Genomic DNA, 17,656 nt, shown 5'->3' with positions numbered 1-17,656 from the left:
ACTGCTCCACATGCTGCGTCACAGAGCAGCGCAACACTCTCAGAGGAAAGCGCTAGCTGCCCTCGTCCACATATATGAGCTCACAGATTGGCTAGTGTCGCTGTGATTGACAGGAGAGACACAGTAATGTTATCCCTCCCACCCTGAGAGCACTGGCCATGGCTGGCTGTGGCATTGTTGGGATTCGAACTTGCGATCTCCCATTGACAGGGCGAGTGCTTTTCTATTGCGACCCTGAGGAGCAGCCGCCGTACTTCCTGCCAATACATTTCAGCCCTACACCCTCTCAGCCAACACTTTTTTTGCTTTAGAGTTTGTTGTAATTATGTGTAATGTGAAACCAAACCAATGTGAAATTTTCACTCTGACTCAGATTCAGTAAATGGACTAATAGGTACGAAAGCGCTCTTAGAAAGCTAGAACGGTTAACCATCCAAAGACATTCACTCTCTATAATCTAATGTATTGTGGTTTTTTTTTTTTTATCTGTGGTGTTGGAACTCAGTGAGCTCAAAAAACTAATATTCATTACAATAGTAATTTGCATTATTACAGACTTCATTATCTTGCTTTTAAGACAACATCAAAACTAAAGAGTAAAATAGTGTTTCAGACTTTTACTGAGAAAAAAATGAACCAGAAAACAAATATTAAAGGTTAGCATATATCTATTTATTAATTTGTCCAATTATTTAAACTTCTGGAATAATAGTAAACTCATATTCACAAAATGAAAGAAATTTCTGATCAATCAATAATCATATCATCAAGAAAATGAAAGCAATGATAATTACAATAATAGTCATATTTGAATAGAATAATTGTCTTCTTAACAATATTAACATTCACAACATTTCTCCATATGCTGAGGTGTCCCACATTGTTAAACACTGAGCCTTTCCTTCGCCGGTACGTGTTTCTGTGGTTCGATAGAAATATATACATTCCTACGCTCCTAAAGCCCGTGAGAAGGACAGGGTGTGTATGGCTTGTCCATGTCTATGGCTAAGTTTAAGGGTAGGAGTAGACCCGCTCTGGGCATTTCATTCTGAAGATTAGATACAAAATCTCATGACTCTAAAAAACAAATATAGCGCTACACGATGGGAGAAAACGTTTCACCAGCACAATCTTTCTCAGGAGGACTTTTATACACAAAAGGTGACTAGAGTATTGTAAGGTTCTGCTTCATATTTCATTTATTACTGGTTCTGATCCATGGCGGCGAACAAGCAGAGCCATCTAACTTTCTCACCAAAGTTTCAGAACCAGAACAGTTAGGCACGGGGCACGATTAGATTTTTTTTTTTTTTTGAAAAATAAATAATATCTGAAGTGCAGACATAATAAGTTATCAATACTTTCAACCACCACAGAAAAATAATAATAATAAGAAGAAGAATCATAATAAATAAAAAGCAAGTGACTAAAAACCTACCAGCAAAACCAACTAATGGTGTATATGTGTGTAATCATCTATCGAACATCAAGGAAGAATCAGAAAAAAACAATAGGACTTGGTAAAATGAATAAAACTGTAGAAATCAACAGGTCTTGAATCCTCAGCTCTTATGTACATCAAATCCAACTGAAGCTCACAAGCGAAAGAAATCAGCTACCGATCTCAGAAAAACTCCAATCGAACGGCGAGGAAAACCGAACAGAAGCGTCGGATTGATAGATGCGGTGCGCCTAATGGAAAGAAGATAACAGTAGGACCGAATGAGGTATGATGCTACTACTTCCTTCTATGATCAATGTGAGTGTGTGTATAAGTGTGTGTATGTGCGTGTCTCCATGCTTTAGGAGAGTAGTATAATACATTACCACAATATAGTACATTGGTAATGGGTATATTTGTGCTTAAATAAAGTCTAATAGAATAAAGATGGGCTATAGGTCTAGAGTTATAAATACTAAAGCTAGACTTTATAAATACTAGATCATATAGATTTTTTGTCTCTACTGCAGTTTCCTCTCAAGGCGGGTCCCTGCCGTTAGCTGATGAAACCATGGTCATCCTTGGTGTTCTCCTTCTGATCCCGTTCCTATTCCCTATTTCTCTAGTTCACACGCACATGCATGCACACGCTCACAAAGGAAAAGACAAATCCATTTGCATCGATGCCCAGAAGCACCTGTACGCAGAATACGTCCCATCGTTCATGTGCAGACGGATGTTACACACGGTCTTGCTCACTAAAGCAGGTTGTTTCTGCTCTTAGACGCGCACACACACACGGTGGCGCTGTATCTTCGCTTGTGTCATTTCCGTCCCATCGACTGGATGAGATGATGAAGGGATGCTGATCCTTAAAAGTCCTTAAAGCAGCAAAGTCCAAACAGAGACAATATTAATCAAACATCATACTCTTTCAAACTCCACAGCTTGAAAAATTGGAGTGTCCTGTGCGCTCCTGTCGATGAAGTTTTTTTCATTTCCCCTGTTTTGTATAGAGCTCTTTAGGCACAGAGAAGAGGCGCCGCCCACTGCGCGGCACAGGAAGGGCTTTCTGAGCAGTATGGCGACATCTGATTGGCTCAGAAAAGACCACACCTCCATAAAAAGATTGAAAAGGCTCATTATAGGAAAAAAAAAATTACAAGAACAAAAATTAAGAGTCATTATTAGAGCTTGGAGGCTTGTGGGCTATGGAGTTGGTAATACACACCATAACCGCACACACACACAAAGACCAACACAGCCCCTCTACAGCCATCATGCTGAATACAACAAACACGCCTGCTGAGAGAGGGAAAGACATAGAGAGAAAGTCTGAGGTGTACTATGGGCAAAAAAAGAGGATACATGAATCAGGTCCCTCTGTTTGTAACTTTAATTTGTACCAAAGATCCTAAAGTAATAATGGCCGAATAAATAATAGAATAAACAGCACCGAGTAGCTAATTTGTCAATCCACTACATAAAAAAGAGGTGATTGTCGTTATTTTGGCTCAGGGAGGAAAAGAGAGGGAGAGAAAGAAGTAGAGAGACATAAAGAATGTGCTCTTGTGTATGTGATTTTGTGTGCTTTTTGGGGTTTGACGTGTCAGAGCGATGTTTTTTTTTTTTGTTGTTCTTTTTTCTCAGGCTCTTCCTCTTTCTCTCTCCTCTCTCAACCAATCAGAAACAAGAGAGGTTCCTGGACTGGCGTGGGTCCAGTCACATATCCTTTCGCGCTGCTGTGGTCCAATCATGTTCCGGTGTGCCCACCATAGATCGGCTAAGGGAGAGAAAGACAAAGTGAGCGCAGGAGGGTAGCAGGTGGCTTAGTGTCCAATGAGAGTCCACTTAGCCTTTGATTGACAGGTTAATTGTCCAGGAATCTTGGTTGGCATTTATAAAGTCCCTGTCATTGCATTCACACCTTAGTTTATAATAATTAATATATCATCCACATATGAAAACACATTCAGATAAGCTACACACATTTACAGTAGCAAGTGGCATGGGAATGGTATGAGTGATAGATGGCAGTCACATAGACACACACAAACGATTCAGATTGATAGTTAAAAAGAAAAACGAAATGACTCATATCTCAGCTGTTGAAGTACACCACTAATTCTCATGGAAAAATATCCACCTCTTGAAAATCTCTCTACTAGAACCACTAACAGCAAATCTACAAGTCATAGATATAGAAATTAGTTCTTTGATTCATGGAAATGTAAACACATCTTCACACTTTTGTTTTCACAGCCCTTGTGACATTAAAAATAGTGTCTCATTAATATATGCTTTAGGCATTTATAGCCAATTATGAGTCATTCTGCTTAAGATTTTAGAAACTTTCAAATAAACTAACAATAGGCTAAATGTTTATATATTTTAAAAAAAAACATGTCTATATACCAAATGCTTAAGCCAATAGCACATTAATCGCAGCTTAAGAGAACAATAGAGCTCTGACAGAACCTAATCCTCACACACTATTACACAGCCCCCTATCTAAAGAGGGACTTTCCTTGCTAAGAAACTCAAAGAAAGCTCAGCTAAAATTGCTAAAATTCAGTTGATTTTCATTTCATTAGCAATTTTGGCTGATGTTCCCTTTAATGGACAGATAAAAGCGAAAAAAATGGACAGATGGCTGTTAAGCTGACTACAGATTCTTCAGCCACAGACTCATGCTGGGATGTGAAGACTCAATATTTTTGCTAGCAACAATGCGCATGTATTTGCACAGCACAAAGCTCTCCCAGTGTTCAAAGGCCACATGACTAGCCCAGCCTCCCTCCCTGCGTGGCCCAGCAGGCTGCGGCCCCAGCTGCTGTAGCGATGGCTGCGCCGGGGAAGCCGGTATTGCCACGTAGATCACCGTTCTGGCTGATGTGCAGGTGTGGGGGCAGGGGAGGGAGAGCTCCATTCCAAGGGGAGCTGGTTGTGGAGGAGAGAGCCGAGATGGGGTTCAGCGGAAGAACCCCCTCCCCTCCTGGAACCATGCTTTGCTCAACCGAACCCAGAGAGGAATATGGATCATCCTAACAGAGAGGGGAACAGGAGGGCAAGAAGGGAAAGGAGATGAGAGGAGAGGAGAGGGAAAGAGAAAGGGGGAGAAGAGTGGAAGATGGACCACATGGAGATGTGTATGACATTAAAGAGGAACTGATTAAGAATGTTAAATAAACCGAAAGGGTTGCAGAGAGAAAGGAAAATAAAAAACGAGGAGCAGTTGGGTAGAATTAAAAAAAGAAGTTGTTAACATGCAAAGGAACAAAAACATTCTGAGAAAACACATTATAGAAAAATACAAAAAGAGCAAGAACATTTAGGAGGTAAAGAGAGAGAGCAGAGAAGAGAGGTAGTGTTTAAAGTAGAGGGGGTCTAGGGAATGCCGTGGTCTTGTACAGAACCCAAGCTCCCTCCTGCCTGAAACTCTGCAGATTCCACAGCCGGGCCCCAACCTACCTATTCAGTCTGCTCACAAACAATCAGCTTCAGCAGCAGAGTTACCCTGGAGAACCTGATCCAACCACTGCCACTCTTGCCATTTCAGACAGGAAACTAATGGAATTCCCTTAAACAAAGCTATACCTACATAAGCTCTGCCTCTTTTTCAAGCTATACTATACACCGTATGGGGTTATAGATGTATACTTTGTTCACTGAATGAATGGAATGTTAAAAAGGGTGGAAATACAAATCCGTAAATCAGCAATAAATCTGAGGTAGGTAAAACATGAGGTCAGGATTGTGGTGGTTCCAAAGACTGTTAGGGAACACTGGGCACAAGGCAGGAATATATCATGTATGGGATACCAGCTCATCACAGGGTATAGCTCACACATTGTGTAGACTATCTCTCCTACCAAAGTGTTTTTGGGAGCTGAGAGGAAACTCTCGATTGAACTCCAAACCTTGGAGTAGTGACACACCAGTACTATCTCTTGTGGTTCAGAGATGGCTAATCTAGTTTGACATTGGTGGCCTCCACTATTCCTCTTCTAAATTAGTTGTCCTCTCTATCCAGAATGTTTATGCCCTTCTCCATTGGTGCATATGAAATGGTGGTTTTGCTCCGTCAATATACAAATCTTTGCTTTGCTTGTGTTTTGGTTTCTCACTGTGTTGCTGGATCTGAACCAGAATGCCACAATTATTATATATCCTCCAGAGTTTCCTTGCCACACAGGGGACATAGGGGATACCCATGTTCTTCCATTTGCTCTGTGTTCCTGGTGGACAAGCTTTCACAAGGAAGGAAACCAAAGGTTTGTGGTTATGCAGCCTTGTTCAGATGCAGTAGGCTCTGCACCTTGTGAAGTTATGTGGTGTCTGCGACAAGACGTGGTACTCAAAGGTATGGACAAGAAGGTGATGTACATGAATGTGAGATCTTTATGAAGATTGTCTTGAATTAATGATTCAGCCACCACAAATTCAAGATGGAATGGTATACCCTGTCCTTCTTTACAGGAAGTAACTTGAATAGAATCTTTGCTGTTTGATCATCCTATTTCACTGACTTTCTGCTTCCTTTCATAGATGCAAGATGGCTGGACAGCTCTTGAGCTGCAGCTCATAACCAAAAACTCTGTTTGGACAGGATCCATGGAACAATAGAAACTTGATCAGCAATTTACATTGAGAGAAGGCTTGTGAGTGGTCCTTCGCTTGGTTAAAGAAATAGTTTGGCCTTCTGGCTGAAGGTTCATGCAGTTTCTGGCTGACTTGCAGAAACCAAGAGACTCTAGCCTTTAGAACTTGGTTCTGGTGGTTCTGGTCTCATGAACATGTACTGCTCATCTGGGGAAGGTGGATGTGGAGCATAACTTCCTCGTCCTAATTGCAGATACTTGTAAGAGTTTGGCTAGAATGTTCTCCACTGAGTGAGGAGAATGACAGGTGCCATCTGGAGAGAAGCTTCATCTGGGAGTATTGATTAGGCTCTGAGATTCTGCCTGTGTTAGCAACTGGCATCTATGCACCATCCAGATGGACAAAATTGAAAGGCTGCCATGGTGTGTTGCTCCTTTCACTAAGATGTTTGATGATCATGATCTCACCAGGTGGAGGAACCATGTACAGAGCTAACATGGGAAACAAACATAGGATCTAGCCTGCAGTATTCATCAATTAAACTTCTGTACCACAACTCAAACTGTAGAATGCAAACAGTCTGAGATAGTAATATAGTCCGTCAGCTTTCTGACATAATTTGGAGGCAGCATGGCAAGTGTTGTCTGCCAAATCCCATGAGGGATTAAAACGGGATGAATGGGCCTTATTTATCAGTCTTTTAGTAGATCTGCATGTAAATATTTGCATAAGCCAAACCGAACTAAATGTTTCTGCAAGACTTTGCAAAGGCTGATTTTCTTTGTATTTGCATGGGTATAGTGATCACCTGTAAAGTGCAAAGCATTTTCCCAACACAGCTCATAAGCATGTAGTGACACCCACAAAAGGCCATAAAAGTTCAAGTGCACAGACAGCTTACATTATTTTTCATATTCTTTAATTATTTTATATTATTTTATACTGTAAATACTACTAGGAGGATGTGTTTTTGATAGAGACTAAGAAGCACTTCTATAAGTCACACTTATAAGGGTGTCTGCTAAATGCTGTAAACATAATGAAAAGAAGCAATTTACACACAATCAGGAGCATTAGTATCATACAAACATTTTTCTGAATTTACAGGATTTGCATGAATACCTTGTATTCTTTGTGTATCCAGCTTGATAAATGAGGCCCAATGTGTGATACATTATATATAGATATGCTGAATGATGCAACACACTTAGGCTCCGTCCACATGTATACAGATATCTCTGCATTTTGTCCTTCCTTCCACATGAAAACAAGGTCAGATGTTTTCACTGTTTTTGTGTGGATGGGAAAATGTGTTTTTTAAAACACACATCACAGTAAGAACCTTAGCATGTGCTAGGAGATTTTGACTTCATTGTCAGTCCATGCATATGAATCCTTATGTTTGTCATTTTTTCATTTTTGAACTTTTTCGCCATCTTGATGTTTTCAAAAATATATGTATATGTATACGTGTGGGTGTAGCCTCAAGTATGTGGTTGCAACACTTCTCCCCAAGCTTTTCTTGGAAAAAACATAACTATACTCCTATACTGAGAAAGCTACATCCTTATATTGAGCTACAGAGCTACATCCATAAGTATTGCAAGACTGAACTATACACAGGTTGTCTGGCTCAAAGTCATTTGTCATTTAAAAGAAATCAACTTGAACATCACTTTGGTTCCCTGGATGCATGTAGCTTCAGTCTGATACTGTATCTGCTCTAAACTGGCTTTACTGCTCAGCATGTATTTTCCAGTAATAGCCACAACTGGCTTTTAGTACAACAAACTGAAAACATACTGAAAACAAAAAAAGGTAACACTACTCATAAAAATGGTTGCATTCAAGCTTTCTCACAAATACAACAGTGCTTCATGTGATTGATGGTGTTGTAAATGTAAAAACACAATGAGGGTCCCTGTAGTGTAATACACAACGCACTGAAAATAACACAGTCACACAAATATGACAATGTATGACGATTTCCGATAAATGAAACAGGAAGAAGGTTAGATTGCAATGGGATGATAACTGTTAAACTGTGACTGGGAACAATCCAAACAGCAACTACATACGTTTGCATGCACATCAATAATCTAATCGTGGATTGTAAGTATATTGTAGACCAAAACATAACCAAAACATTAAAATGCCACATGATTGGCTGATTGGATAATTGCATGAATGAGCAGGTGTACAGGTGTTAAAGTTGCCGGTGAGTCTGTTTAACCAATGGAAATAATCTTTTCAATATACAAAGGCCAGGTTATTAATCAAATATATTCAGGTTTCTGTGTGCATGGAAACGTAGCTAAGTGTGTTTTAGCCAGTACTGTACTGCAGTCGGCTGCACGTGTGTATGTGTATATGAAAGAGACAGACCTCTCCTGTAAATATTCGGGATTTGAGGTCAGAAACGCCACTGCCTCTCAACTCATCCTCCACCGCCATCAGCCTGGAACACAACACACATCAACACAATCACAAAACTCCACAATCACACAACGATACGATCATACAACACATATAACAACACAAATCACAAAAAACATGCAGCACCACAATCACAAGCACAAGCACAAGCACAACACAACACGATAATCATACAAAAGCGCAATCGCAATCATGCTATTAATATACACTAAGATAAAATAATATACACCTTGTAGCTACAATCATTCACTATTTTATCAGTGCACCTACATTTGATATGTGTGCAGTTATGCGGTGCTGTAGTCAGGAATTGATACTGATGAAGGACTAGAGGATGATGAACACACACTAGCCCTTATTTGCTAGAATTGTGTAAAGTTAACTCTGATTCTGCGCAAATTCCGCTGACAGTTACCTTATTCATTAATTTCATCTTCGATCTGTACGATCAAACTCACGTCTGGTCAGAGTGCATGTAAATTTGAGCATAACATTTTGACAACCTGTAAAATTGCTTGATTTGCATTTAAAAAAGAAAAAACATTTATCATTATAACAAGTATAGTAAGCAGAGTAGTGAAACTAATAATAATCAGAGTATACAATAACAGTGATAATCATAATAGCCCATGCTGGAAGTTAGTAGAAAATAACACTGATAATGATAATTGCGCATGCTGAATCTTACAGCCTCCTAAAATGTAGGTAGTTACATCTGAAAAGTGTTAACCTGTCATCTGTAAATCAGGTAAATTAGTTGCCTAGATCTTTGAGGTCATTAGTGCTTCAACTGAGTAACGTGCTTTTGAGGACATGAGGAATTGTAAGATGGTGCATTGGGATGAGGAGCCTTGGGCATGTGACCCACACAGCCAGGGTAATCAAAGATGCTTGGAAATCAACGCAGGGTTATTCCATAATTTGATAAACACTAAAACATGCCACATGCGATTTTATTTATTTGACATTTTTCCTAGCACCCCCTCACACAGAACCATGGGGGACCTTTCATGCATGCAGCTCAGCTCTGTGGCTCTGCCACCTTGGAGTTGCCCCATGCTGGGGGTTCAAAATGTGTTTTATATATATATATATATATATATATATATATATATATATATATATATATATATATACACACAGTCAAGTCCAGAAGTATTTGGACAATGACAGAGTTTTTGTGATTTTGCCTTTATACACCACCACAATGGATTTGAAATAAAACAATCAAGATGTGATCGAAGTGTAGACTTCCAGCTTTATTTTAAGAGGTTTCACAAAAATATGGCATTTACCATTTAGGAATTACAGCCATTTTCAACAAAGTACCTCCATTTTCAGGGTATTTGGACAAAGTGACATAATTGTAAATATAACCATAATTTTAATACTTGGATGAAAATCCTTTGCAGTCAATGACTGCCTGAAATCTGGAGCCCATGTTCTCAAAACTCAAATTCTGAGTTTCCTCCCTGGAGATGCTTTGCCAGGCCTTCACTGCTGCCACCTTCAGTTGCTGCTTGTTTGTGGGTCTTTCTGCCTTCAGTCTTGTCTTCAGTAAGTGAAAAGCATGCTCTATTGGGTTGAGATCAGGCCATTGAAGAATATTCCATTGTTTGCCTTCAAAAAGTCTTGAGTTGCTTTTGCGGTATGTTTAGTGTTATTATCCACCTGCACTGTGAAGCAGCGTCCTATCAGTTTTGTAGAATTTGGCTGAATGTGAGCAGAGAGTATCGCCCTATACACCTCAGAATTCATCTTGAGCTGTTCCTTACTTTCACCATACTTTTCTCTTCCCATCATTCTGGTACAAGTTAATCTTGGTTTCATCAGTCCAAAGAATCTTATTCCAGAACATGGGAGGCTTTTTTAGATGTTTTCTGGCAAAGTCTAATCTGGCTGGTAGCTCCAGTCAAACAGCTGCCAAATGCCAACTCAGTACCTGATATCAACTCCAGATCTTTTATCTGCTTCATTTGTCTTGAAGTAACGAGGGAATAGACCACACCTGGTCAATTAACTTCTTGTCAGTCACTTTGTCCAAATACCTTTGAGCCTCTGAAAATGGAGGTACTTTGCTTAAAATGACCTCTTAAAAATTAAGCTGAAAGTCTACACTTCGATCACATCTTGATTGTTTTATTTCAAATCCATTGTGGTGGTGTATAAAGGCAAAATCACAAAAACTCCGTCATTGTCCAAATACTTCCAGACCTGACTGTGTGTATGCATGTATGTATGTATATATATATATGTATATATATATATATATATATATATATATATATATATATATATATATATATATATATATATATATATATATATAGATAGATAGATAGATAGATAGATAGATAGATAGTTAGATAGATAGATGATAGATTATCTATTAGTTTTAATCTGACTTATTTTTTGAGCTTTAATCTATTTGTGTTATGCATTTGAGTTTGTTGCATTTATGCATGTGCATTTGATATGCATTTAATCTGTATGATATCTATTTGAGCTTTAAGTTGAGTTAAGCATTTGAGTTTTAATCCGAGTTATTTGAGTTTTAATCTGTGCTATTTATTTGAGTTTTAAACTATTTGAGTTATCTATTTGAGGTTTAATCTATTTGATTTATCTATTTGAATTTTAATATACAAGTTATCTATTTGAGTTTTAATGTATTTGAGTTATCTATTTGAGATTTACTCTATTTGAGTTTTAATCTTTGAGTTATCCATTTAAGATTTAATGTATGTGAGTTCTCCAATTGAGTTTTAATCAATTTGTGTTAATTTTGAGTTCTCCAATTGAGTTTTAATTTATGTGAGTTATCTATTTTAATTTTAATCTATTTGAGTTATCTATTTGAGCTTTAATCTATTTGAGTTTTAAAATTAATTTTTTAAAAAAAAGCAACAAATAGAGATGAAAGAACTACCTGCATTTCTGTTACCATTCTTTCATAAATGTCTACAGATCCTTATAAGCTTCTATTCTGTGATAGATTTTATTCTATCCTGTTGATATTATTTCAGGTTTTCAACAAGAACATATTTTCTTCCAGCAGTCTCAGATATAAAAACCTTTAACTTAATTTCACTAAAATTTCACTTCCTAGGATGTTGGATGATTGTGGCCTTCTGAGTGCTGTCCACAATATCAACAGCTGCAGGAATTAGACCATATTTCATGTAAATTATAAATGCGTGATGGTAAATTGGGGCAGGTCATATACATATGAACTATTGGGCAGGAGCTTGTTTCCATGCAGCTGATGTTGATCCATCAGTTGTGCTCAAATCACAGCTGGATTTGATGCCATACGACAGTTTCATTTAACACGCAACAACACAATCACATAATAAATATCAACACAACCACACTGTAGTAAGCAAGACAATCACAAACAACAGTGCACAACGACATCACAAAATAATTTCACATTCATACAACAACATGCAAAACAATAACACATAAAACACCATCGCTCAAATGACGTGAGAATCAGAGTGCTGAACCCTTCGGAGAGATTTGGACATTATGTGGTGGCCTGCATGCTTTCTTTTGGGCTTTACTGAGACTGCTCCTTCACACACACATACACACACACTGTGCCTCAACGGGATTGTGACCTGCTGATGATGCCTTTGATCTGCGAGTCTTTCTCCAGCTGCTGCTGCCTCAGTCTCCTCTCGCTGTCGTCCAGACGGCTCTGGTACTGCAGCAGGATCTTGTTGGTCTGCTGCTCTTGGGAGTGCAGCCTGCGTTCATACTCCTCCAGCTTACGGTGGGACATCATCAGCCGCTCCTTCAGGGAGTGGATCTCCTCCTCATACTCACGCACCTTTTCACACACACATACAAAGACACACAAACGATACATTAATGTCTTCGCACCATGCCTTTTGAATCACACCTAGGATCTGAATCTGTCCTTTTTAGGTACTGACTAGACCACTCGAGCACTTGTACAAACCAACATTCATTTCTATTTTTTCAGGTTATGGAAGTATATTTTCCAAATGCTCTCCATTCTTGCACCTTCAGTTGTTTGCTCCTTTTTGTGTACAGAAAATGAATGTCGTAAAATAATTCATTGAGTGAGATTGGTGGTCAAGATTGTGCTGACCAGTGGACGATTCAAGACAGCCAAGGACTAAGTTCTGGCAGTGGCAGAAATTTTTTTATTCAGATTTTCTCTTGGAAATTTTTTGCTTATGCAACCCTGTTTTTCTTACAAACCCAGATCATGCTAATTGATGATATATGCAGAATGTAGTAGAACACATTACTGCGTAGTCGGTTATAGAATTCAGCCAAGATTTTATTGGGATCATATCATACAGCATGACGAGTAATAGTCTTAAAAGACTGCTGTAATCATACAGCCTAAAACTGACTTTATTTGACGACTTTAAGAAGTAGTAGCTAATGTAATGTAATAATGTTTGGCAAGCTAGTTAAATACAGTAATACAACCAATGTAAGGGCCCAAGGCAAACAAAGAGTTTATGAGGGACCCAGCTATCCTTAGCAACTATAGACCAATTTCCCATCTTCCATTTTTATCCAAGCTCTTGGTGAAAGTTGTTGCCTCACAAATTCCTCACAAAATCTTTCCAGCTATATGAACTCTTTTAATCTGGCTTTCACTCTCAACACAGCACGGAAACTGCACTCCTTAGGGTAGAAAAATGACCTTCTCCATTCAGCTGCCTCTGGTCTCATTGACATTCTCCTCCATCTTGACCTCACTGCTGCTTCTGATACCGTCAATCACACCATTTCAAATCTTCGGTTTCCATTAAGCATCTGCGATACAGCTCTGGCATGGTTCGCATCCTACCTGACAAACAGACAGCAATTCATCTCTATCGGCTAATTCGCATCCCACACTCGTTTCTCAAGGTGTTCCCCAAATTTCCATATCATTTATATGCTTCCACTTGGTTCCATTATTCACGAGCATGACTTACATTTTCCCTTTTATGCAGATGACACTCAGACCTACCTCAGCTGTAAACCCTCCATTTCACTTCCTCCCTCCTCCCTGCAAAACTGCCTTCATATTATCAAACACTGGATGGCAGATAACTTCCTTAGACTTAATACTTCTAAAACAGAGATCCTTTGAGTCGATCAGAGGGAGCCTTGTCTAAAGTCAATGATCTCCGCCTGACTATTGACGGCACTATCATAAATCCATCTGAACCCTTCGTATTCTCTTTAAGTCTTCACTCACCTTTCACTCCCATATTGCCTCAGTCATCAAAACTGTCTTTTTTTCACCTTCACAACATTACTTGCCTTTTCTCCTCCTTCAGCAATCATGCTGCTGAAACCCGTGTCCATGCATTCATCACTTCATAGTTCGATTAGTATAATTCTCTGTTTTTTGGTCTTCCAACCCATTCCACGAACAAACCTCAGTACATTCAAAACTAATGCACATCCATGTCCTCAATGGGTCCCCACTCAAAACCACCCCCAAAGTCTGGAATACCCTGCTTCAACACCTCAGTGATTTCTCTACTCTGGAACTGTACAAATCAAAACTCAAGACCCACCCCTTTACACAGCACTACCACACTCCCAGCTCACTGTAATCCATCATATTGTTCATACAAAATGATCAATGTGTAGTGCATCAGGGTTGGGATTTGGAATGAGTAGCATGTACTGCAGTTACAGCTTTAAGGTGTCAATAGTCAATAAGAAGTAGGGCTTTTTCCCTTTTTGTTCATTATGAATAAAAAAATAAAAGCCCAGATATGAAATATAATTGTCCCAGGCTCCAGGGCTACAGATTTGTCCACTTTTGGTACATCTGGATTTGTGTGTCTGACAAATGACTAAATATATATCTAAATGTAGAAAGGCAAAAAACAAACAAAATATGGATGTGACTCCAATCCATAATGGATATTACTGATGATTTGTAAATGGAAACTGTCACTGACCCGGTCCAGCCGAGACTCGTCCATGCTCTTAGAGTGCTCCTTCAGTTTCAGGTCCTCTCTGTCCACACGCAGACTCTCGATGTCAGCTGACAGGTGCGGCATGTTGGACACCCAGGCGACTGTCCGCTCGGATGCAGGGGTCGGAGGGTTCAGTGTGGAGGGAGACTTAGAGCCCTAAAGACATGAACAGAGAAACAGCTATGTGAAATAAAACAGTTTTATACTGCATTAAAGAAAGCTTTCATTAAAAAAAAAACAATAAGGAATAAATACAGGTGCATAAGTCTTTATATATTATAAATAAATAGCTAGCATGTAGCAAGTGACTGTCTAGACGTGTGCATTGTTAACAACAACCTGCTTATGTTCTAGTCTTTTTCTCAGTAGGCTGCATATGACCTTGTAGTGCTGAACTAAGTGTAATATACTTTGACCAAATTTATACCAGGACAATTTATACATCTTGTTTGTATCTTGATTTTAGCTGCGTTTGTAGATAAATGTGTCTGCAGTCAGACAAACTGAAATGGCATTACGGAATCTGATTATATGCTAACATGCAAATATGTCCATGACATTCAAATGCCAACTTCTAGTGTAGTTCCACATTTTAACTGTTTTATGAATAAGACGGTTACTGCATCCACACTTGTGATTTTTTTCCTGCCATTTTTTAGTCTTGCTAATATTTTATAAGCTCCAGCATTGGCATTCATGGAGAACATTCATCACTTATTAAAAGGGGTTTTGGTTGTCAAATGTGGCTTAGAGAGACAGATGTGGCTAAAATGAGTCTCAGAACTCCTTAAACCTCCTGGTTTCACTAATCAGAGTTAAATTTATTGCTTATGCATCTTCACCAAACCTTTGCAACTCAACATGCCTGCTTCCTGTGTGATTATTCCATAAAATTCAGAGTTTTGTAGTATATCAGTGTATCTTCCATATACACAGTGTTATATTGTGTACAATCGTGTGTGTGTGTGTGTGTGTATGTGGGTGTGTACCTGCTTGTTAGTAGTTGGTTTTAGTAGGTGCTGTTGGTTGGATTGTGGAGCAGTTTTAGCAGGAGTATCACTCTGTGCATTCTCTGTGTTCTCATTAGCACCCCCCTGTGGTGGCTGGCTATCACTGGCTGTGCTGGACTGGTGAGGGAGACCAGGGGCGGGGCTGTCCTTAACTGACAGCTGCTGCCGTGGCAACGGCCTTGCTCCAAAACTCGACTCAGGTGACTGAAGGAGGTTTCCGCTCTGGGGTCGGACCTTGGGTGGGGTGGAGTTAGCAGCTGAGCTGACTGACAGCTGGTGGGAAGGCTGAGGCTTAATACGCTGTGTAGGGGGAGGAGCCATAGAAGCCTGACGGACAGGGTGCATGGTGGCTGGGGGCGTTGCAACTGAGGCGGGTGTTCCGGTGCCGGTAGCAGTCTGAGGGGCCATGCCCATTAATACCTGCTGATGGAGATTCTCCTAGAGACAGAGAGAGAAATAATGTATGTATATTATACACAAAAACTAATTTATCACAAGCCATAAGATCAGGCAAAAATGTATATTCAGCTGTCAGGCATTTATAAAATTAAAGTCAAGACATGAGGCAAGAAACCAGCAGTGCATCTGCTCTAAATTATTTATTACTTTTCAAGGGTTTTTCAATTCTAAGTATTCAATTATATTTGTATTAGATCACACAAAACTAATGTATGTGTTATGTGTTATGAGTGACTTTCACTTACATTTACTTGTAAAAGTTTGCTCTTTTCTGATTTACATAAACAACAGCAACCATTTTGTGCATCTTTAGTATTTAGCTCAAGGCACCAGATATTTGTTTTCAGAAACCCATTAAATTGTAGTGCTTGGAACCCAAAATCCTGTTCAGAGCCATTCAGGCCCTACCTTTCACATTTACTTGGATTATAATGCATTCCAATTAATATTATACTGTTCCTTTTTTATTATTTCTAATATTTATTTACATGGAAACTTTTATTGTGCCACAAAGCAAAACTGCAAATGAAGCTTTAGTTGTAATCATTTGCAGTTGCTGCAAAATAAAGACTGTTAAAAATAATGGGGAAAAAATGTAATAAAATAAAAAGGTTTTAGTCTACCCTTCTATTTATATAGCACATTTCATTTACGTTGTAGAAAATCCAGCGGTCCTTTGTAACACGTAATCAACCAACCAATCAACCAATCAATCAACCAACCAATCAATGTTTGCCATAATTATAACATTGCTACTCTATGGTATATGTAGACAAACTGAACACTCGTCACACATTTGCAGTAATTCTGTTTACAGCATACCTGCACCTGCAGTGATAGCTGCCGGCGTGCGTAGTCAGCCTGGTTGTGGCGGGTGTAGTCGTCACTGTAGCTGTGCGAGTGGACAATGCTGGGCTGCACCAGGCTGTTCTGCGTGCGCAGGGCTGAGAGATCCTCACTGCGAGAGAACCCGCCATGGCCGAAGGCTGGCACACCGAAGCCTGCGTGCCCGTTCTCAGGCTCCGGGGCGAGCAGAAGCGGTGGGGCGTGTGAGGCATGGGGTGGGCCATGGTACTGAGGCCCATCCGAAGCCAAGTGGAACAGCGGGTTCTGGAAGGAGAGCGGCACGTGCATGGCAGCTGCCGCATGCTGCTGCTGCTGGGAGAGCGAGTCCGAGGCCAAGCCGCCCGAATGGCTGAACCTCATGCCCCCGAGCCGCAGAGGAGCGCCACCGAAACTGCCCAGTCCAGCGATGGAGCCCTGTGACGAGTTCAGCATGTCGTTCACAGAGTGCAGGTTGGAAATGCTGTTGATGCGAGAGTCCTGCAGGTCCATCATAGATACACTCTTATTCACACTCAGCACCTAGGGAACAGGTCAGAAATAAACAGTCTATTCAGACATACAGGACTTTCTCCAGGTTTTTAGTATCAAGGTCATAGGACCAAAGGTCATGTTTGGTTTTATTTCTTGGTGAGGTTTGCCAATCGACCGTTGTGGGAAAGAACAGTCCAATTAAGTCAGATCAAGTCAAGAGAAATCAAGTCAGGAAATCAAGTCAAGCCAACTCCAATCAAGTCAAGTCAACTCCAGTCAAATGAAATCAAGTCAGTTCAGGTCAAATCCAGTCCAACAGAGTCAAGTCCACTCATGTCACATCCACTCTAGTCACCAATCAATCGAATAATTACACTGGTGCACATTGCTCATTTATGGATTTGGTTTCACAGATAAACATC

General features: G+C 39.8%; 1 protein-coding gene across 5 annotated transcripts in view; it reads right to left on the bottom strand.

The window, feature by feature from the left end:
* Positions 1–650: 650 nt before the first annotated feature.
* Positions 651–17,656, bottom strand: part of syngap1a (synaptic Ras GTPase activating protein 1a) — a 126,849-nt gene continuing 109,843 nt past the window's right edge. For 3 of the 5 annotated variants that reach the window (XM_034307383.2, XM_053236698.1, XM_053236701.1), the window contains 6 exons: positions 16,740–17,282; positions 15,438–15,896; positions 14,431–14,604; positions 12,103–12,314; positions 8,429–8,501; positions 651–4,485 (listed from right to left, as the gene is read on the bottom strand). In XM_034307383.2, coding sequence (XP_034163274.2) covers positions 4,225–4,485; positions 8,429–8,501; positions 12,103–12,314; positions 14,431–14,604; positions 15,438–15,896; positions 16,740–17,282 — 1,722 coding nt within the window. In that variant the 3' untranslated portion in view covers positions 651–4,224. The remainder of the gene's footprint in view (positions 4,486–8,428; positions 8,502–12,102; positions 12,315–14,430; positions 14,605–15,437; positions 15,897–16,739; positions 17,283–17,656) is intronic. The other 2 variants (XM_053236699.1, XM_053236700.1) reach the window with 2 other exon arrangements.

Source organism: Pangasianodon hypophthalmus, chromosome 9 (assembly GCF_027358585.1).
Source record: "Pangasianodon hypophthalmus isolate fPanHyp1 chromosome 9, fPanHyp1.pri, whole genome shotgun sequence".
Classification (NCBI taxonomy): domain Eukaryota; kingdom Metazoa; phylum Chordata; class Actinopteri; order Siluriformes; family Pangasiidae; genus Pangasianodon; species Pangasianodon hypophthalmus.
Note: the sequence above shows the minus strand (reverse complement) of the source record. Positions and strands in the feature narration are given on the sequence as shown.